The 21710-nt window shown below is 54.8% G+C and overlaps 2 protein-coding genes across 6 annotated transcripts; both read right to left on the reverse strand.

The window, feature by feature from the left end:
* Positions 1-525: 525 nt before the first annotated feature.
* Positions 526-21431, reverse strand: ranbp9 (RAN binding protein 9). 5 transcript variants are annotated; one of them, XM_029830526.1, is made up of 16 exons: positions 21261-21431; positions 21065-21176; positions 18434-18545; positions 18210-18262; positions 17161-17328; positions 16115-16137; positions 14585-14668; positions 3650-3750; positions 2856-2968; positions 2670-2778; positions 2442-2596; positions 2167-2320; positions 1941-2062; positions 1696-1847; positions 1502-1613; positions 526-1129 (listed from the first exon to the last, which is right to left on the reverse strand). In XM_029830526.1, the coding sequence occupies exons 1-16, from the start codon at positions 21414-21416 to the stop codon at positions 999-1001; spliced, it is 1857 nt and encodes a 618-aa protein (XP_029686386.1). In that variant the 5' UTR covers positions 21417-21431; the 3' UTR covers positions 526-998. The 5 variants fall into 5 exon arrangements, with proteins under 5 accessions (XP_029686386.1, XP_029686387.1, XP_029686385.1 ...); XM_029830527.1 differs by having other exon boundaries at positions 1941-2059; positions 3650-3738; positions 14573-14668; XM_029830525.1 differs by having other exon boundaries at positions 3650-3738; positions 14573-14668.
* rnf182 (ring finger protein 182) lies at positions 11571-12634 on the reverse strand. The gene has a single exon (XM_011621315.2). The coding sequence runs from the start codon at positions 12547-12549 to the stop codon at positions 11830-11832; it is 720 nt and encodes a 239-aa protein (XP_011619617.2). The 5' UTR covers positions 12550-12634; the 3' UTR covers positions 11571-11829.
* Positions 21432-21710: the final 279 nt, after the last annotated feature.

Consider the following 21710-nt stretch of genomic DNA (forward strand, 5'->3'; position numbering starts at 1 on the left):
GGACTGAAGGTCAGATCGAACGTAAAGGTCTGAGCAGTCAGAACGTTTCTGGGGGAACTGAAGAGGAAAACGGGCTGCTGCAGGGGTCCAGGAACACCAGGCAGAATCTAAATATCACTGATATCATTTGGATAAATTCTTCCTAAATGCTGACACGTACACACGCTGGTCACTGCTCGTCGGTGGAATTGGGACCTTTATTATAGCAAGTTGGTGGAATTTGCTCTTGCTGGCGCACAACAAATATACTGTGAATGCAAGTAACAATAATTAATATAATGATGATTAGAATAATAATAATAATAATAGTCATCTTCTGCACCGCACCTTGTAAACCTGGAAAACTAAAAACAAAAACAGGAGCCAGGCGACGGCCGTCCCCACATCGCCAATCAAAACCAAAAGGATAAAAACAAGGAAAAGACCCATTTTCTGGCTTCAGTAAAGTCCACATGCGTCGCTCCATCTCAGCCAAGTCCTGAAGTTGAGTGAAAGGGGGGGTGGGGGTGCAGGGGCTGGAGGGCCTCACGCCCCGCTTTGTTTCGCTGTTGTTATTTTTAAACTTATGTGTGACCCAGAGTTCTTTTTCACCAGTTCGTCCCCCCGGGTGACCTGATTCTGCACTAGTTTAGCTCTCCGAGGATTTTCAAGTTGCCCGCTCCTGGCTGGCGCCCCCTGCTGTCCGGCAGGTCGATGCAGACGGCTCCAGGTGCTGGAGGTCGGGGGCGGGTTTGTGAGGCCAGCCAAGGAGGGAGGGTCTGTGTGTGTGTGTGTGTGTGTGTGTGTGTGTGTGTGTATGCGCAACAGTCTGCCCAGAAGCAACTCCAAGTCAGGAGAAGCAGAAGTGAGTGACCTGGTTTAACTCTACTAGTTAATGTGCAGAGGAGCGACTCCTCCACAAACATAAATACACTGATGGAGGAGGTGGGAGGAGGCGTTTCTGAACAGATCTGAGTGTGTGTGTGTGTGTGTGTGTGTGTGTGTGTGTCTCTACAGAGCTAGTGCAGGTAATCGTCCACGGAGGCGAAGGCGCAGGAGCCGCTGCCGGTCCGGGCCATGAGGGCGAGGCACTGGGCAGCCTGGCCCACGGCCTGAGCCAGGGGCGGCTGCTTGGGCAGGTTGTGGGTCTCTGAGGACAAGAAGGGAGAGAAAAGTCAACCGTGAGGACAAAACAGTCCAAGCCGACGCGCGGCTCCTGATTCTACAATGTTTATGTTCCAAATCTTAAGTTCTGTGAATATTCCTGGAACACTAAACTACCGAGCACAGCTGGAAATGGCTCCTAAACCCTTTTCTTTCCCTGTTCTTGTGATTATCCTGGAATTCTGGATGATGTCACAGCTGCCAAACATCTGCGAGCATGTGTGACTGACGTCCAGCTGCTGTTGACCCACTTCTCCTCGAGCCTCATCCAGGTGAACCGAAGACGGTCCAGATGGAGAGCCCGGTGTTGCGTGTGCTCATGCCTCCACGGGCGATGCTGATGGCGGCGCCGGCCTACCTAATATTGCACTGTTGAGGGTGGAGCACACGGGCTCTCTCTGAATGGCGTCCAGCTGGTATCCAACCGGGCTGTTCCAGGGGTCCGAATAGGCCAGCAGGCTGAAGGCGTCCTGCAACACCACAGCAGGTCACGGGTCACACCTCCGTTAAGACCTGATGGATGGACCCATTCCACCATTTCAGCGGTTTTACCTTGAGCATCTTCTTGTTGGCAGAGTTCTTGCCACACTCCCGGCGCAGGTGTTCGCTCATGCTCTGCAGTTCTCTGCCAAAGTGGATCATCCTCTCGATGGCGGCCTGGCTGCCGCCACACAGCTGCCTCTTGTTCTGGGCAGACTCCACCTCTGCAACAGCAACAGGGGCAGCGTTAGCACGATAACGGGGGGCAGGTCTCTGTGTGGGGGGGCGTGAGCAGAACGGCTCCAGGCTCCACCCACCCATGTCGGCCTCGCAGTCCTCGGGCTCGGTGGCGTGTTTGGAGCTGCCGTTGAGGAACCCATTGGAGGAGGATTCTGTCACTCCGTTGGTGAAGTGGTCAACTTCCATGTCCACGTCACTACTGAGGGAGACAGAGACAGAGGGAGCTGCTGGAAACATCTGCATGCTAACGGATGCTAATCGCCGTCTTTTCCCGCCATCTGGGATTTCAGGATGCATTCTGACCTGCTTATGGTCTGTTGGCTGCGGCTCCCGTTGAGGCTAAGGTCAGACCCTGGGGGGCTGGGACCGGAGCCCGCGGGGCAGGACTTGTGACTGTGGGGGGAGGAGCTGTGGCTCTTGTTGGTCGTCACGCCGTTGCAACAGTTGCTGTCGTATCCTGGAAACAGCAGCAGAACTTAGACAGTGAGGAGTTCACCTGCACCTGCTGAGTGTCCCCCAGCCAGCAGACGTGTGGGGGGGGGGCACACGTGCAGATGTGAGGCACAGCTGGCTCGTACCTGAGAGGTAGGGCTGCGAGCTGTTGGGTTTGTGGCTGGGGCTGCCGAAGGGCCGGGGGGAGCCGGGGTAACTGTCCTGAGACTTTGGGCTGCGTCCTCCCAAACACCTCACCTCGCTGTCCGTCCCATTCACCATCTCGATGAACTGCCTCACCCTGGAGGCGGGAACACGCCGATAAAGCCTCGCTGAAGGTGCGGGCTGCTTCGCCGTTCTGGACTCGGTCTTACTTGAGCATGAAGAGCAGGTCTGGGTTTCTCTCCAGGAGGTTGGGGTAGAGCTGCTGGGTGGTCTCGATGGCCTCGCCCATCCGACCTGATAACACCAGCTTCTGGATCTCTGTCGATCACAAAGGTGGCATCAGAACTCTGGTGCTGTGATGGTGTCAGAGCGCTGGTGATCAGGCAGCCACTCACTCTGTCTGTTTTTGATGGAGGCCAGCTCCTCGTGCACGGCCTGGTCTGTGGATTTGGCAAAAGCTTCAGCTGTGGCACAATAACTGTGATGCACCAGGTAGGAGGCCACCATCCTGACAGGGACCACAAGCACAAGGGGGTCAAACCACCGAGCTTCCGAGTGTAAAGGTGTGTTAACGGTGTGTTACAGGTGCGTTACAGGTGTGTAAAGGTGTGTTACAGGTGCGTTACAGGTGTGTAAAGGTGCGTTACAGGTGTGTAAAGGTGCGTTACAGGTGCGTTACAGGTGTGTAAAGGTGCGTAAAGGTGTGTTACAGGTGCGTAAAGGTGTGTTATCTGGCAGATCCGTGCTCCACAATGACATCACCCCCTCCATCCTGAAAGCTTAAACTTCCTGTTGCAGGCTGCCACACGACGTTCCCTGGATCAAGGCTCCCCTCCCCCCACACAGACGACCAATCCCCCATCAAATGGAGATTAAATCCATTCAGGATGAGTAATCATAGCAACGGAGCGCTAATCCCATCAGGGCACGGCTAACGAGAGAGTGCATCCCAGCTCTGAAGGGCTCCGTCTGGGTCGGCTGCTCCACACCGTCCAACCACCCACAGGCTACAGACAGAACCAGCCAACATACACAAGTGGCTCCATCAGTTTCCCTTCATTTGTATCTTAAAGGTAATGGCGGTGCTCCTCCTGAGCCGTTAGGGACATGAGTGTCCCCGTGGACCCCACCTACAGTCACGGTTCAATATTTCTGACGTCAGGATCAGATGATTCTTGACTGAACTTACTTCTGGATCATCGACTGCCACTCGCCTTCACGTTCTCCGATTGGGAAGTGGTCGATCTGGGCCTGGATCTTCGTCCTCCACTCGCGCATGTAGTCTTCAATGTCAAAGACAAAAGGGTGCTGCCCAAAGTTAGCATCCACCACCTCCCCGGGGGTCTGGAGACCCACCGTTGGGTACAGGTTGGGCTGCAGCGGTGAGACATGAGAGAACAAAGAGACGAGGAGAAAACTGAGGAAATCTGAGGAACCCGTTTGTCCACAATATCCAAATCTACTGGCATCATTTAAAGAGCTGTAACCAGAGACGTGGCAGAAGATCACAGCTTCTGTGGCCACATGAAGAACCTCAGGAGATCCAGTGAACGAGCTAAACAGGTGATCCAGAAGGATCACTCATGCACGACTACAAGGACAAGTGTGTAGGACAACATGGAAGATCTGCTCCGCTTCCCACAGCAGAGCATCCAGAGCATGTGGCAGACAGACAGGAAGGCAGACAGACAGACAGACAGGCGGTCAGACAGACAGATGTGTGCAGCATGTTTAAGAAGGAGCCCTCAGAATGGTTCCTGTTGAGGTGGAGCCGAGTCCTCATAGGAGCTCTTATAAAAGGTCCGTTTGTGTTGTGTTGCTGTCACGGTCCAATAACCACAAAGGTCAGCGGCGCCGAGGTGACGTACGTGACGATCCGGCATTAGAGGAACATGAATGTCTGGCTCCTGGCCAAGCCCGTTTGGTTGCTCAATGGATTATTGTTGTGGCTAAGACTCTTATTTTCTGCTGCCATGAAAACGCTGCTGATCCCATCAGCTCCCTCTGAGGCAGCACAAGCGTCTCGCTCCGTTTCCACCGGTGACCAACGACGGCGACGCTCCCCAGCAGCTGGAGCCAACTCCAGCTAGAGCCACCTCCAGCTAGAGCCACCTCCAGCTAGAGCCACCTCCAGCTGGAGCCACCTCCAGCTGGAGCCACCCTCAGCTGGAGCCACCTCCAGCTGGAGCCACCTTCAGCTGGAGCCACCCTCAGCTGGAGCCACCTTCAGCTGGAGCCACCCTCAGCTGGAGCCACCCTCAGCTGGAGCCACCCTCAGCTGGAGCCACCCTCAGCTGGAGCCACCTCCAGCTGGAGCCACCCTCAGCTGGAGCCACCTTCAGCTGGAGCCACCTTCAGGTGGAGCCACCCTCAGCTAGAGCCACCCTCAGCTGGAGCCACCCTCAGCTAGAGCCACCCTCAGCTAGAGCCACCCTCAGCTAGAGCCACCCTCAGCTAGAGCCACCCTCAGCTGGAGCCACCCTCAGCTAGAGCCACCCTCAGCTAGAGCCACCCTCAGCTAGAGCCACCCTCAGCTAGAGCCACCCTCAGCTAGAGCCACCCTCAGCTGGAGCCACCTTCAGCCGGAGCCACCTTCAGCTGGAGCCACCTTCTTCTCCACCCATTGGTGGGTGGTTCCACAGCAGCAGCTCAGCAACGCTCCAGTCGTCCCTGGTTTCCTCCTCTAACGTCCTAAAGTTAGATCTCGTTGTCTGCAGCAAACAGAGGAGCACTTCGAAGGAGCTGCAGCTTCTTCACATCTTCAGGATCCAGGACTTAGAAACAGGCAGCAGAGCTGATTCTGTTCCGGTTCCAGAAGCCACCAGCAGATTAGAGTAGTAGTAGTAATAATAATAATAATAATAATAATAATAATAATAATAATAGTGTTGTGATGCTTCGGGGGGGGGGGGGGGTCCAGCGGGAACATCTCTATAAATAGCTTCATGTCCTACAATTTGCATTCATCAGAGGAAGTAACAGGTTCCTTGGATCAGGCTGTAGTCCGAGTACTTACGGGGAGGTCTGTGAAGGCGATACCTGCAGAGAAGAGCAGAGAGTCCATCATTACACACACACACACACACACACACACACACGCACACACACACGCAAATCTGATTCCTCGTGTTCTGAAATCAGACGGCGGTAACGCTGCTGTGCTGCTGCTGCTGTGTGGTGCTGCTGTGGTGCTGCTACTGCTGTGGTGCTGCTGTGGTGCTGCTGCTGCTGTGGTGCTGCTGCTGTGTGGTGCTGCTGCTGTGGTGTTGCTGTGTGGTGCTGCTATGCTGCTGTGTGGTGCTGCTATGCTGCTGTGTGGTGCTGCTATGCTGCTGTGTGGTGCTGCTGCTGTGGTGTTGCTGTGTGGTGCTGCTGCTGCTGTGGTGTTGCTGTGTGGTGCTGCTGCTGCTGTGGTGCTACTGCTGTGGTACTGCTGTGTGGTGCTACTGCTATGCTGCTGTGTGGTGCTGCTATGCTGCTGTGTGGTGCTGCTGCTGTGGTGTTGCTGTGTGGTGCTGCTATGCTGCTGTGGTGCTGTTATGCTGCTGTGTGGTGCTGCTGTGGTACTGCTGTGTGCTGCTGCTGCAATGGTGCTGCTGCTGTTGCTATGGTGCTGCTGCTGTGTGGTGCTGCTGCTATGGTGCTGCTGTGCTGCTGCTGCTGCTGTGCTGTTGTGTGGTGCTGTTGCTATGGTGCTGCTGTTGTGTGGTGCTGCTGCTGTGCTGCTGTGTGGTGCTGTTGCTATGGTGCTGCTGCTGTGTGGTGCTGCTGCTATGGTGCTGCTGTGCTGCTGCTGCTGTTGCTATGGTGCTGCTGCTGTGTGGTGCTGCTGCTGTGTGGTGCTGCTGCTGTGTGGTGCTGCTGCTGTGTGGTGCTGCTGCTGTGTGGTGCTGCTGCTGTGTGGTGCTGCTGCTGTGTGGTGCTGCTGTTGTGTGGTGCTGCTGCTGTGTGGTGCTGTTGCTATGGTGCTGCTGTTGTGTGGTGCTGCTGCTGTGCTGCTGCTGTGCTTGTCGTGCACACGCCTGGTCCTCACCGAGGCTGTGGCCGTTCTTTGTGTAGAAGCAGGTGTTGTTGATGAGGTTAACGCAGCAGCCAATCACGTCGCCCGTCGTAAACGTGGGTCCGTACGGCTGCCCGGTGCCAGAGGAGCAGAAAGAGTGTCCGTCGTCTCCATGGTAACCATACGAGTGCTTGTCCCATCCTGGGACAGAGTCAGAGGAGAAACCAGTGAGCCAATGAGGACGTGTGAACACACAGCGCACCAACACACACACACACACACCAACACACACACACACACAAACACACAAACAACCACCACCAGACGTCACATCAGCCATTTGTGTTCAGCTACTCAAAATCCAGCCAGCAAAGTCTGGTTCTGGTTCTGGTTCCACAACAGTGTCCAGCTGCTGGGGAACCTCTGCTGTATGGCCCAGTACCAGTGGAACACACCAGGGACACCAGGCTGACCTCTGACCCTGGCTCACCTTTGACCCACCTCTGGCTGACCCCTGGCTCCCCTCTGACCCCCTCTGACCCCTGGCTCCCCTCTGACCCCCGGCTCCCCTCTGACCCCCTCTGACCCCGGCTCCCCTCTGACCCCCGGCTCCCCTCTGACCCTGGCTCCCCTCTGACCCCCTCTGACCCCTGGCCCCCATCTCCCAGAGCCTTTATCTGTCACCAGGGACTCTGCGCTGAGCTCTGGGCCTCCTGTTATCTGGACCAGCTCCTGGGTGGGTCCAGGCCTCCGTCACTGATAACCCCCACCCACAACCATTGGGGGGGGGGGGGGGGGGGGCTGCCATCTCAAACGTCCTGACCTCCATTTGCCCACTAATCATCTGTCTGCTTTGTCAGAACCGGCCCAGTTAAACCCTCTGGACCTCCGTCTCTACTCTCCAACCTGTCTGTGCCCACGGGACAGGTGGACACTGGACCCACCCACAGACAGGCACACAGACAGGTAGACAGGCAGGCACACAGACAGACAGATAGACAGGCAGGCAGACAGGCAGGCAGACAGACAGGCAGACAGACAGAGAGGCAGTCAGACAGACAGACAGAGAGGCAGACAGATAGACAGGCAGGCAGACAGGCAGGCAGACAGACAGACAGAGAGGCAGACAGACGAGCAGACAGACAGACAGGCAGACGGGCAGGCAGACAGACAGACAGAGAGGCAGACAGACAGACAGAGAGGCAGACAGACAGACAGAGAGGCAGACAGACAGACAGATAGACAGGCAGGCAGGCAGGCAGACAGACAGAGAGGCAGACAGACAGACAGACAGAGAGGCAGACAGATAGACAGGCAGGCAGACAGGCAGGCAGACAGACAGACAGAGAGGCAGACAGACGAGCAGACAGACAGACAGGCAGACGGGCAGGCAGACAGACAGAGAGGCAGACAGACAGACAGAGAGGCAGACAGACAGAGAGGCAGACAGACGAGCAGACAGACAGACAGGCAGACAGACGGGCGTCTCACCGGGGAGTCTGTTCATGTTGACGCCCTGCGCCGACAGGCCGATGCCCATGTACCTGAGGGAGCAACACAGGGGTGAGGAGGCGCCAGATGATGCAAGAACTAAGAGCAGGACCAGGACCAGGAGGCTGCTGGGGTCTCTGGAGGTCCTGGGGAGGTTCTACCACCCTGCTGGACCCGCTCTGCTCCCGTCCTTCACTCACCCATCGCGGCCTTTGCTGATGATCTTCACCTCAAAGTAGTAGACGCCACAGGCCGCGGGGATGGGGTGGGTGGCCCGCACAGAGGCCGCGTCCTTGGGGGTCTTCCCATGACCTGGGGGAGCAGGGGTCAGACTAGTTACAGCATCGCTGGCACAGGACCTGCTGGTTAGTGAGCCCTGCTGGTTAATGAGCCCTGCTCGTTAATGAGCCCTGCTGGTTAGTGAGCCCTGCTAGTTAGTGAGCCCTGCAGGTTAATGAGCCCTGCTAGTTAGTGAGCCCTGCAGGTTAATGAGCCCTGCTAGTTAATGAGCCCTGCTAGTTAGTGAGCCCTGCAGGTTAATGAGCCCTGCTAGTTAGTGAGCCCTGCAGGTTAATGAGCCCTGCTAGTTAGTGAGCCCTGCTGGTTAATGAGCCCTGCTAGTTAATGAGCCCTGCTAGTTAGTGAGCCCTGCAGGTTAATGAGCCCTGCTAGTTAGTGACCCCTGCTGGTTAAAGAAAGATCAACTGGTTTGTTGACTAGAGGTTTCTCCCCTGAGATTCCGAGGTTGATCTCTTTAGATCTCTAGATTTCATCATCTGCTGGAGGTTCTGGCTGCTTTGATCAGTGAGCAGGAACCAAACGCTCTGACCCAGCCGCAAGGAATTATGGGATGGAAGTGAGGGGTGAGACACACGGACATGTGATGATCAACAGATCACTCACACTGAAGCTTCAGGACCTGATCAATGCTGATGGTGACCACCATTGTGTAATAACACAAATGTGATCACCATTGTGTAATAACACAAATGTGACCACCATTGTGTAATAACACAAATGTGACCACCATTGTGTAATAACACAAATGTGATCACCATTGTGTAATAACACAAATGTGACCACCATTGTGTAATAACACAAATGTGATCACCATTGTGTAATAACACAAATGTGATCACCATTGTGTAATAACAGAAATGTGATCACCATTGTGTAATAACACTCTGGGATCAGTTGTCCTTAATCAGTGTGTCAACAATGCAGACCGTCCCAGTGTGGAGACAGTCAAATGTAAACGTCCACTAATGTCTTCTGATGAAGCAGGAAAGGACGAGGACACAAGGAAGGAGCCGTGGGAAGGGGACATGTGGGGACATGTGGGGACGGGAGAGCCTGGTCCCACATGGGTCTGTGGTGGAAGACAGTAGAAGACAGGAAGATCCACCACATATGTATGTGTGTCCTGACACCAGTGTCCCTCCTGGCACCAGTGTCCCTCCTGACACCAGTGTCCCTCCTGACACCAGTGTCCACCCTGACACCAGTGTCCACTTCCCAAGGCCCTTGTCCTCCCCAGTCTGATCACGCTATATTGTGGACGTCCTTCCGTCCCCGCGCTGGTTCCTCACAAGCAGCATTAAAAACTACTTTTTTATTCTGATCCTTCGTTTTTACGCGATTTTAAAATGGCCTAAACTTGGCAGCTTGACACTGACGTCAGCGACTGGTCACAAAACTGGTAAACTGGTTAACACGGTGGCCACCAAGCCTCCGACCTAGTTGTAGGGTTTTGGCCGAGGAAACACCTCGCCAGCTGGTCGGGTTGCAAGATGTCCTCTGCCTTGTTGTTGCTCAGCTACTAGCCTAGCTAGCCTAGCCTACTTTGTTTTTAGCAGCTGGCTGGGCTCCTCCAAACGTTGGACAAAGCTAACGTTAGCAAACTTCAGCGTTGCAGCAATAAAGTGTCGAGTGTGTCGTCGTGTCATACCTTTGTAATGAACGCGGAGGTTGTTCTGAGACAGGCCGATGTAGCTAAACTTGTCTTTCGGGCTCCAGGAGCGGGGAAGCGGCGTCTCGTTTTCATTAACTGCGGGATAAAGCCGTCGGAGTCTCTGACTGAGCTCCTTTTCCTGCTCGTTCAGGAGCGAGTCTCCGTGGACAACGGCCGACATGAGAAAGCCACTTCCAGAAGACTGTCCAGACATGACGGCGAAACGAGTCTTGGTGAATTGGCTTGTCAGCAACAAGCCAGAGCCACTTGTGTCCGTCAGTGTCAAGTTTTAAAGGGGGTTAGCAAAGCTAGCTAGCAGGCTAGGCTAACTGGCTTCGCTGGTCGTTGAGAGGCAGCCAGTGCGAGCTAGCCTACTTGCTAATCAGGCTAACGCGTTTAGCTCGATCAGGAAAGGCGAAGCGATCGCACAAATTGCTCAGAATGACATTAGTCGACACACGGCTACGAATAGAGACACCCGCGGGAGGTGGCGAGGCGCGTAGGAGCGGCGCAAAGTGGCTAAAAGGCAGAAGAGACGGTCGTTGCCAGGAGCAAACTCACAACTGACGCTAAGCGAGGCGGATCGACAAAGTGTAATGAGCTCAGCTCGGCTAGCTCGATCTTTTGTTTGTTGTCGGAGTGTTCCCGCAACTGTGATTGGCCGGCTGGAGCCCCTCACTTCCGACGGGAATGTGGCACAAACAGCCCGCAGAGCGGAGCGACGGGACCGAGTCACCGGGAATCTGTTGCCGGGGGTCCCGCAGCCACCGTCCCGGTGCTTTATGTCCCCGCTTCTGTTTAAAAATAGCTGAGCAAACTTGGTCACAGCTCGGCCAGGCTATTAATAAAGGCAATCTGCCATCAAGGTCACTATTGTGACTTTAAAAAAAACATTTCGGTCGCTCCGATGAGGGACACGCTCAAGCAGGACAGTTGGACACCGGCTTGAGCGTGTCCAACCGAGGACATGTCCTCGTCTTTGAGGCAGCGCCAGGAGGGTTTTTACAGTCAACCCTGCAGAGGTTAAAGAGCTGGACCCTCCAAGGGTGCCAATAGAAGCCTGAGATCAAAGCAGGATGTGATTGATTAGGCTCAACTTCATTAAGAGTCTCAGGAAGCGTCCTCGAGTGTGAACGCCAGTGGCACGAGGACGGCGCCCTGCGGTACCAACAGATGTTCTGAACGCTGCCGATGGGCTCAGAGGAGGGTCAGGCCAGGTTCTGCACCACTGAGGAACCACGCCGGGTTCCTTCAGCTCTGGTCTGAGGGCGTGGCCATCTGGAGGGAGGAGCTTGAGTCCTGCACGCCATCCCGTGAGAACGGTCGAAGGTCCTGACCCGTCTCTCCTGGAGCCGTGGAGCGTTACTGTCATGCTTTGAGGTGTCTCCAGGTGACCTCAGGTGACCTCAGGTGAACCCTGAAATGATGCTGAGCGTCACAGCGCCACCTGGCGGCTCGGACATGCAACAGGCCGAAGTTCTCTTCGCTTTTCTGTTTTATTCCCCGCGGGATCACGCGGACAGGAGCAGGAGGTTGCGTCCACTGACCTTTACTGCTCGTTACATTTTTGGCTTTTTGACCCTTTTCAGTTGTTGTGTGAATAAATGTGCAGATTCACATTTTTGTTCAGTGACCAAAATCTCAGCAAAGACAAAAAGTGACCTCAAATATTCGCATCAAGATTTTATTCCAAGCGCAGCTTCCACCAAATGTGTCTAAACATTGATACGTGTCAAATGGTCGTGTTTCCAAATGCCGTTGCCGTGGGCGACGCCGGCGGTCGGGGAGGAAATGACGTCGTCTCTGTTTTCGTGGAGCAAAAACGTGATTTAAAGGACATCAAATTTAGCACCGAAACTAACGAGAAGACGGGAAACATGAATAACAGTTCTCAGCGTGCAGGAGGAGGTTCTGGCCCCGCTGACCTTCATCCACCGCTTCGACCCCTGACGGAGCCCAGCGGGTCCGTTTGGGTCCAGGACGGCGGCGCACGGTCCTGCAGCTGGTGGCAGACGCACCGGCAGAAGCCGTAAGCTGTGACCATGACCAGGCCGGCAGGAACCAGGCTCACCAGCAGCACCGCCGGCCGGACCAGCGCTCGGGCCGAGCCACGGCTCCACAGAGTCCAGCGGGCCGGGCCCAGGCTGAGGGAGCGGGGGTGGAGGACCTCTGGGGCTCTCGGGGGCTCCGTGATGGTGATAACCACAAAGTTAGAGGAGGTGCGGAGGGAGGAGGAAGAGGAAGGAGGATTCCCACAAGAGTCCCTGACCAGGGAGCTCAGACATCGGGGGCTGAGAACCAGCTCTGTGCTCCCCTCTGTGTGCACGTGGAGGTTCCTCTGGTTCCTGCTCCGAAGAGCCAGAACTGCCAGCAGGTTGCAGTCGTCTGGGAGGCTGCTCACCGCTCCCCCGGGCAACCTGGTGACGTAGCGGCAGAACGGACACACCACGGCGCCGGGAGGCGACTCCGCCAGGTCCTGGAGCTTCACAAGGCACTTGCTGCACAGAGGGTGGCAGCACTCCAGGACCTTGGGCCTGCAGATGCCCAGGTTGTACAGGCAGGAGCAGATCTTACACTCCAGCTCCTCTGGGCTCAGCGTGGCCACAAAGCCTCCACCATCGTCCTTGCTGTGCAGCCCAACCACCATCTCGCCTACCGTCCCGGTCCTGGAGAGACAGGTTCAGGTCCTGGAAAGAGAGGTTCCGGTCCTGGAGAGACAGGTTCAGGTCCTAGAGCAGGGGTGGGGAACCGTTTTCATATCGAGGGCCATTTCAATTTTTATAAAGTCCTCCGAGGGCCATACTATTATGAACACATAGGGATGCAAAAAAAAAAGTCTATAACCACTGTGTTACTAAGTCTCATGATTGCTGCATTTGAGTTTGAATTATTTATTTAGCACACATGCATATAAAATCACCAAAAAAAATAGAATAAAATGACAAACAAGTAAAATATGTTTTCATGGTCATACAAAACAATAAAAAGAGGTGCAGAGTTGAGGCAAGAGACCCGTAAGGGCCTGTTCGAGGCCTCTACTCACAAAAACTGCAATACAACAAGATAATCAAGAAAAGAAATGAAAAGAAAGACAATAATAATAACAACTAGAAAGCACTGGGAGAGCGCAGACCTCCGCCAAGCGCAATAATTCCTGGCATATTGTGATTTCCACCATAAATATTAGTCCCACATATACTTTGACTACATATTTAGATTCCTTGACCATAAAAACATACCGTTAGCCGCTGGAATCATAACAATATGTCTTAGTTCAATAGTTATTCACGAAAAAAAATTCACGCTTTGAAACAATTTTACTTTGTCCGGCGCGAGCGCCTCAGCGGCGGCTACGAGGCGCGTTCACGAACTCTCCTTCGTCGTGAGGTTTCAGCTTCGTGGCTATTAATTCACTCATCACAAAACTAGCACGCGTAATATTCGGTACATGGTCGTGTGAAAGCTGCTTGTTGAGCCTCCAAACTCCGGCGAAGAGCGTTAATTTTATCCAAACTCATCTGTCCTTTCAACTCGTCGAGTTTAGCGTGTTTCGCTAAGCATTTTTCGTCCGTGTCAATCAGTCCAGCCCACTACGTACATCACATGCTGTGTTCACTGACCCTGAACTTGACTCGGACATAACATAACCGTCTGTTTTATCTCAGAAAACGGGAAAATATTTCCTCTTGTTACGAAAGAAATTTCAGGATACGAAAGGCAAAAATACGCTACCGCTGCTACTCGCAGCTCGCGGAGTTTAGCGAACGGTCCCACTGTATAAGTGCACATATAAAATATAAAAATCTTATTGCATTGCGGGCCGGTAGAAATGGTCTCGTAGGCCGTATATGGCCCGGAGGCCGGGGGTTCCCCACCCCTGTCCTAGAGAGACAGGTTCAGGTCCCAGAGAGAGGTTCAGGTCCTGGAAAGAGAGGTTCAGGTCCTGGAGAGACAGGTTCAGGTCCTGGAAAGAGAGGTTCAGGTCCTGGAAAGAGAGGTTCAGGTCCTGGAGAGACAGGTTCAGGTCCTGGAAAGAGAGGTTCAGGTCCTGGAGAGACAGGTTCAGGTCCAGGAGAGACAGGTTCAGGTCCTGGAGAGACAGGTTCAGGTCCAGGAGAGACAGGTTCAGGTCCTAGAGAGACAGGCTCAGGTCCCAGAGAGAGGTTCAGGTCCTGGAAAGAGAGGTTCCGGTCCTGGAGAGAGGTTCAGGTCCTGGAGAGACAGGTTCAGGTCCTGGAAAGAGAGGTTCAGGTCCTAGAGAGACAGGTTCAGGTCCTGGATCAGAAAGGTTCCCATAAGTGAAGGTTGTGAGAGGTCCAGAGAGAGAGAGAGAGAGAGGGAGGAGAGAGGGAGGAGAGAGGGGAGAGAGGGGGGAGAGAGAGGGAGGAGAGGGGGGGAGAGGGGGGGGAGAGAGAGGGAGGAGAGGGGGGAGAGCTAACTGTTAACACAGCATTCGAGGAGCACAAACAGACAACAAAGGAACATCTGAATGAACCAGAGCTGGAATTTTCGAGCCTGATCTGTTGTTGCTCTGAAAATTCTGTCCAATTAGTGGATGATGCGCACACGCACACACACACGCACACACACACACACACACACACTTGAACCCTTTCATTACTCAGGTTTACCTCCTGTAATTGGACGTCACTAATGATGGACTTGCGCATGTAGTCTTCAATGTCAAAGACAAAAGGGTGCTGCCCAAAGTTAGCATCCACCACCTCCCCGGGGGTCTGGAGACCCACCGTTGGGTACAGGTTGGGCTGCAGCGGTGAGACATGAGAGAACAAAGAGACGAGGAGAAAACTGAGGAAATCTGAGGAACCCGTTTGTCCACAATATCCAAATCTACTGGCATCATTTAAAGAGCTGTAACCAGAGACGTGGCAGAAGATCACAGCTTCTGTGGCCACATGAAGAACCTCAGGAGATCCAGTGAACGAGCTAAACAGGTGATCCAGAAGGATCACTCATGCACGACCACAAGGACAAGTGTGTAGGACAACATGGAAGATCTGCTCCGCTTCCCACAGCAGAGCATCCAGAGCATGTGACAGACAGACAGACAGGCAGACAGGCAGACAGACAGGCAGACAGGCAGACAGACAGGAAGGCAGACAGGCAGATGTGTGCAGAATGTTTAAGAAGGAGCCCTCAGAATGGTTCCTGTTGAGGTGGAGCCGAGTCCTCATAGGAGCTCTTATAAAAGGTCCGTTTGTGTTGTGTTGCTGTCACGGTCCAATAACCACAAAGGTCAGCGGCGCCGAGGTGACGTACGTGACGATCCGGCATTAGAGGAACATGAATGTCTGGCTCCTGGCCAAGCCCGTTTGGTTGCTCAATGGATTATTGTTGTGGCTAAGACTCTTATTTTCTGCTGCCATGAAAACGCTGCTGATCCCATCAGCTCCCTCTGAGGCAGCACAAGCGTCTCGCTCCGTTTCCACCGGTGACCAACGACGGCGACGCTCCCCAGCAGCTGGAGCCAACTCCAGCTAGAGCCACCCTCAGCTGGAGCCACCTCCAGCTGGAGCCACCCTCAGCTGGAGCCACCTCCAGCTGGAGCCACCCTCAGCTGGAGCCACCCTCAGCTGGAGCCACCCTCAGCTGGAGCCACCTCAGCTGGAGCCACCCTCAGCTGGAGCCACCTCCAGCTGGAGCCACCCTCAGCTGGAGCCACCCTCAGCTGGAGCCACCTTCAGCTGGAGCCACCCTCAGCTGGAGCCACCTTCTTCTCCACCCATTGGTGGGTGGTTCCACAGCAGCAGCTCAGCAACGCTCCAGTCGTCCCTGGTTTCCTCCTCTAACGTTAGATCTCGTTGTCTGCAGCAAAGGTTCAAAGTGTGTGCGGCTGAAGGAGATGTTGGGGATTCCAGTCTCCTGCTGCTGCTGCCGGAGGGAATGTTGGGAACAACAGAGGAGCTGCAGCTTCTTCACATCTTCAGGATCCAGGACTTAGAAACAGGCAGCAGAGCTGATTCTGTTCCGGTTCCAGAAGCCACCAGCAGATTAGAGTAGTAATAATAATAATAATAATAATAATAATAATAATAATAATAATAATAATAATCATATTGTTGTGATGCTTCGGGGGGGGGGGGGGGGGGGGGCAGCGGGAACATCTCTATAAATAGCTTCATGTCCTACAATTTGCATTCATCAGAGGAAGTAACAGGTTCCTTGGATCAGGCTGTAGTCCGAGTACTTACGGGGAGGTCTGTGAAGGCGATACCTGCAGAGAAGAGCAGAGAGTCCATCATTATGCACGCACGCACGCACGCAAATCTGATTCCTCGTGTTCTGAAATCAGACGGCGGTAACGCTGCTGCTGTGGTGCTGCTGTGCTGCTGCTGTGTGCTGCTGTGGTGCTGCTGCTGTGGTGCTGCTGCTGTGTGCTGCTGCTGTGCTGCTGTGGTGCTGCTGCTGTGTGCTGCTGCTGTGGTGCTGCTGCTATGGTGCTGCTGCTGTGGTGCTGCTGTGTGGTGCTGCTGCTGTGTGGTGCTGCTGCTGTGGTGCTGCTGTGTGGTGCTGCTGCTGTGTGGTGCTGCTGTGTGGTGCTGCTGCTGTGTGGTGCTGCTGCTGTGGTGCTGCTGCTGTGTGCTGCTGCTGTGCTGCTGTGTGGTGCTGCTGCTGTGGTGCTGCTGTGCTGCTGCTGTGTGCTGCTGTGGTGCTGCTGCTGTGGTGCTGCTGCTGTGGTGCTGCTGCTGTGTGGTGCTGCTGCTGTGTGCTGCTGCTGTGCTGCTGTGTGGTGCTGCTGCTGTGGTGCTGCTGCTGTGCTGCTGTGGTGCTGCTGCTGTGTGCTGCTGCTGTGCTGCTGTGTGGTGCTGCTGCTGTGGTGCTGCTGCTATGGTGCTGCTGCTGTGGTGCTGCTGTGTGGTGCTGCTGCTGTGTGGTGCTGCTGCTGTGGTGCTGCTGTGTGGTGCTGCTGCTGTGTGGTGCTGCTGTGTGGTGCTGCTGCTGTGTGGTGCTGCTGCTGTGGTGCTGCTGCTGTGTGCTGCTGCTGTGCTGCTGTGTGGTGCTGCTGCTGTGGCGCTGCTGTGCTGCTGTGTGGTGCTGCTGTGCTGCTGCTGCTGTGTTGCTGTGTGGTGCTGCTGCTGTGGTGCTGCTGTGTGGTGCTGCTGCTGTGTGGTGCTGCTGCTGTGGTGCTGCTGTGTGGTGCTGCTGCTGTGGCGCTGCTGTGCGGTGCTGCTGTGCTGTTGTGTGGTGCTGCTGCTGTGCTGCTGCTGTGCTTGTCGTGCACACGCCTGGTCCTCACCGAGGCTGTGGCCGTTCTTTGTGTAGAAGCAGGTGTTGTTGATGAGGTTAACGCAGCAGCCAATCACGTCGCCCGTCGTAAACGTGGGTCCGTACGGCTGCCCGGTGCCAGAGGAGCAGAAAGAGTGTCCGTCGTCTCCATGGTAACCATACGAGTGCTTGTCCCATCCTGGGACAGAGTCAGAGGAGAAACCAGTGAGCCAATGAGGACGTGTGAACACACAGCGCACCAACACACACACACACACACACACACAAACATTGAACCACCACCAGACGTCACATCAGCCATTTGTGTTCAGCCACTCAAAATCCAGCCAGTAAAGTCTGGTTCTGGTTCTGGTTCCACAACAGTGTCCAGCTGCTGGGGAACCTCTGCTGTATGGCCCAGTACCAGTGGAACACACCAGGGACACCAGGCTGACCTCTGACCCTGGCTCACCTTTGACCCACCTCTGGCTGACCCCTGGCTCCCCTCTGACCCCCGGCTCCCCTCTGACCCCCGGCTCCCCTCTGACCCCGGCTCCCCTCTGACCCCCGGCTCCCCTCTGACCCCGGCTCCCCTCTGACCCCGGCTCCCCTCTGACCCCCGGCTCCCCTCTGACCCCGGCTCCCCTCTGACCCCTGGCCCCCATCTCCCAGTAAGCTTGTTTAAAGAGCCTTTATCTGTCACCAGGGCCTCTGCGCTGAGCTCTGGGCCTCCTGTTATCTGGACCAGCTCCTGGGTGGGTCCAGGCCTCCGTCACTGATAACCCCCACCCACAACCACTGGGGGGGGGGGGGGCTGCCATCTCAAACGTCCTGACCTCCATTTGCCCACTAATCATCTGTCTGCTTTGTCAGAACCGGCCCAGTTAAACCCTCTGGACCTCCGTCTCTGCTCTCCAACCTGTCTGTGCCCACGGGACAGGTGGACACTGGACCCACCCACAGACAGGCAGGTAGACAGGCAGGCACACAGACAGACAGACAGGCAGGCACACAGACAGACAGGCAGACAGGCAGTCAGGCAGGCAGAGAGGCAGGCAGGCAGAGAGGCGAGCGTCTCACCGGGGAGTCTGTTCATGCTGACGCCCTGCGCCGACAGGCCGATGCCTATGTACCTGAGGGAGCAACACAGGGGTGAGGAGGCGCCAGATGATGCAAGAACTAAGAGCAGGACCAGGACCAGGACCAGGACCAGGACCAGGACCAGGAGGCTGCTGGGGTCTCTGGAGGTCCTGGGGAGGTTCTACCACCCTGCTGGACCCGCTCTGCTCCCGTCCTTCACTCACCCATCGCGGCCTTTGCTGATGATCTTCACCTCAAAGTAGTAGACGCCACAGGCCGCGGGGATGGGGTGGGTGGCCCGCACAGAGGCCGCGTCCTTGGGGGTCTTCCCATGACCTGGGGGAGCAGGGGTCAGACTAGTTACAGCATCGCTGGCACAGGACCTGCTGGTTAGTGAGCCCTGCTGGTAAGTGAGCCCTGCTGGTTAGTGAGCCCTGCTAGTTAGTGACCCCTACTAGTTAGTGAGCCCTGCTAGTTAATGAGCCCTGCTAGTTAGTGACCCCTACTAGTTAGTGAGCCCTGCTGGTTAGTGAGCCCTGCTAGTTAGTGACCCCTACTAGTTAGTGAGCCCTGCTGGTTAGTGAGCCCTGCTAGTTAGTGACCCCTACTAGTTAGTGAGCCCTGCTAGTTAGTGAGCCCTGCTAGTTAGTGACCCCTGCTAGTTAGTGAGCCCTGCTAGTTAATGAGCCCTGCTAGTTAGTGACCCCTACTAGTTAGTGAGCCCTGCTGGTTAGTGAGCCCTGCTGGTTAGTGAGCCCTGCTAGTTAGTGACCCCTGCTAGTTAATGTCCCCTGCTAGTTAATGAGCCCTGCTAGTTAGTGACCCCTGCTAGTTAATGTCCCCTGCTAGTTAATGTCCCCTGCTAGTCAGTGACCCCTGCTAGTTAATGAGCCCTGCTAGTTAAAGAAAGATCAACTGGTTTGTTGACTAGAGGTTTCTCCCCTGAGATTCCGAGGTTGATCTCTTTAGATCTCTAGATTTCATCATCTGCTGGAGGTTCTGGCTGCTTTGATCAGTGAGCAGGAACCAAACGCTCTGACCCAGCCGCAAGGAATTATGGGATGGAAGTGAGGGGTGAGACACACGGACATGTGATGATCAACAGATCACTCACACTGAAGCTTCAGGACCTGATCAATGCTGATGGTGACCACCATTGTGTAATAACACAAATGTGACCACCATTGTGTAATAACACAAATGTGACCACCATTGTGTAATAACACAAATGTGATCACCATTGTGTAATAACAGAAATGTGATCACCATTGTGTAATAACACAAATGTGATCACCATTGTGTAATAACAGAAATGTGATCACCATTGTGTAATAACACTCTGGGATCAGTTGTCCTTAATCAGTGTGTCAACAATGCAGACCGTCCCAGTGTGGAGACAGTCAAATGTAAACGTCCACTAATGTCTTCTGATGAAGCAGGAAAGGACGAGGACACAAGGAAGGAGCCGTGGGAAGGGGACATGTGGGGACATGTGGGGACATTTGGGCCCGGGAGAGCCTGGTCCCACATGGGTCTGTGGTGGAAGACAGTAGAAGACAGGAAGATCCACCACATATGTATGTGTGTCCTGGCACCAGTGTCCCTCCTGGCACCAGTGTCCACTTCCCAAGGCCCTTGTCCTCCCCAGTCTGATCACGCTATATTGTCCCATATGGACCTACTGTGGACGTCCTTCCGTCCCCGCGCTGGTTCCTCACAAGCAGCATTAAAAACTACTTTTTTTATTCTGATCCTTCGTTTTTACGCGATTTTAAAATGGCCTAAACTTGGCAGCTTGACACTGACGTCAGCGACTGGTCACAAAACTGGTAAACTGGTTAACACGGTGGCCACCAAGCCTCCGACCTAGTTGTAGGGTTTTGGCCGAGGAAACACCTCGCCAGCTGGTCGGGTTGCAAGATGTCCTCTGCCTTGTTGTTGCTCAGCTACTAGCCTAGCTAGCCTAGCCTACTTTGTTTTTAGCAGCTGGCTGGGCTCCTCCAAACGTTGGACAAAGCTAACGTTAGCAAACTTCAGCGCCTTCAGCGTTGCAGCAATAAGGTGTCGAGTGTGTCGTCGTGTGTCGTCGTGTCATACCTTTGTAATGAACGCGGAGGTTGTTCTGAGACAGGCCGATGTATCTAAACTTGTCTTTCGGGCTCCAGGAGCGGGGAAGCGGCGTCTCGTTTTCATTAACTGCGGGATAAAGCCGTCGGAGTCTCTGACTGAGCTCCTTTTCCTGCTCGTTCAGGAGCGAGTCTCCGTGGACAACGGCCGACATGAGAAAGCCACTTCCAGAAGACTGTCCAGACATGACGGCGAAACGAGTCTTGGTGAATTGGCTTGTCAGCAACAAGCCAGAGCCACTTGTGTCCGTCAGTGTCAAGTTTTAAAGGGGGTTAGCAAAGCTAGCTAGCAGGCTAGGCTAACTGGCTTCGCTGGTCGTTGAGAGGCAGCCAGTGCGAGCTAGCCTACTTGCTAATCAGGCTAACGCGTTTAGCTCGATCAGGAAAGGCGAAGCGATCGCACAAATTGCTCAGAATGACATTAGTCGACACACGGCTACGAATAGAGACACCCGCGGGAGGTGGCGAGGCGCGTAGGAGCGGCGCAAAGTGGCTAAAAGGCAGAAGAGACGGTCGTTGCCAGGAGCAAACTCACAACTGACGCTAAGCGAGGCGGATCGACAAAGTGTAATGAGCTCGGCTAGCTCGAGCTTTTGTTTGTTGTCAGGGGTGTGAGTGTGTGTCACCTGTGTGTCAGGGGTGTGAGTGTGTGTCACCTGTGTGTCAGGGGTGTGAGTGTGTGTCAGGGGTGTGAGTGTTCCATCAGAACCACGTGGATCACTCGATCACCTGACTGATCCCCATACAGGACAGGAGGAAAGTGATCCTCATCGTTGGTGCCGGCCGTGGACCCCTGGTCCCGTCTGGACTTTGAGAACTGGTCCACAGGTACTGGGAGGACCTTTAGGGCACCAGAACCCATTCATGATGTCATCAGGTGCCAAACGAGCTGCCTCGTCAGCGTGGGTGCTGATTCAGCTCTCACCTTTGGCCACACGAACTGGTGTCGGATCGTCCTTTCTGGTTCTGGTCTTTCTTCTTTTACATCATAGAAAATAGAACCAAACACTGATTCACAATCGGCGTCATTTCTCTTCGTCTTTGATTCTCGGTCATGTGATTGTATCAGTGATGACGTCATCAGTCATACACTGGTGAAGCACCTGGTGGTGGTGATGGTGTGTGTCCACAAGGGGGGACATCTGGGACAGCTAGGACAGGGGGGCAGCTAGGGCAGGGGGACAGCTGGGGCAGGTGAGACAGCTAGGACAGGGGGACAGCTCGGACAGGGGGGCAGCGAGGACAGGGGGACAGCTAGGGCAGGGGGGCAGCTCGGACAGGGGGACAGCTGGGACAGCTAGGACAGGGGGACAGCTGGGACAGGGGGACAGCTCAGACAGGGGGACAGCTGGGACAACTGAGGCAGGGGACAGCT

The sequence above is a fragment of the Takifugu rubripes genome, chromosome 22 (genome assembly GCF_901000725.2).
Source record: "Takifugu rubripes chromosome 22, fTakRub1.2, whole genome shotgun sequence".
In the NCBI taxonomy this organism is placed as follows: Eukaryota; Metazoa; Chordata; class Actinopteri; order Tetraodontiformes; family Tetraodontidae; genus Takifugu; species Takifugu rubripes.

Bases quoted from the DNA above. Each gene is read 5' to 3' on its own strand.
- rnf182 (XM_011621315.2), bottom strand. From the start codon at position 12,549: ATGGTGGTTGGGCTGCACAGCAAGGACGATGGTGGAGGCTTTGTGGCC.
- ranbp9 (XM_029830526.1), bottom strand. From the start codon at position 21,416: ATGACGTCATCACTGATACAATCACATGACCGAGAATCAAAGACGAAG. The intron at 18,263-18,433 runs GTGAGTGAAGGA...TTGCTCCCTCAG, and splicing joins ATCAGCAAAGGCCGCGATGG to GTACATAGGCATCGGCCTGT. The intron at 1,130-1,501 runs GTAGGCCGGCGC...TCTTGTCCTCAG, and splicing joins CCTCAACAGTGCAATATTAG to AGACCCACAACCTGCCCAAG.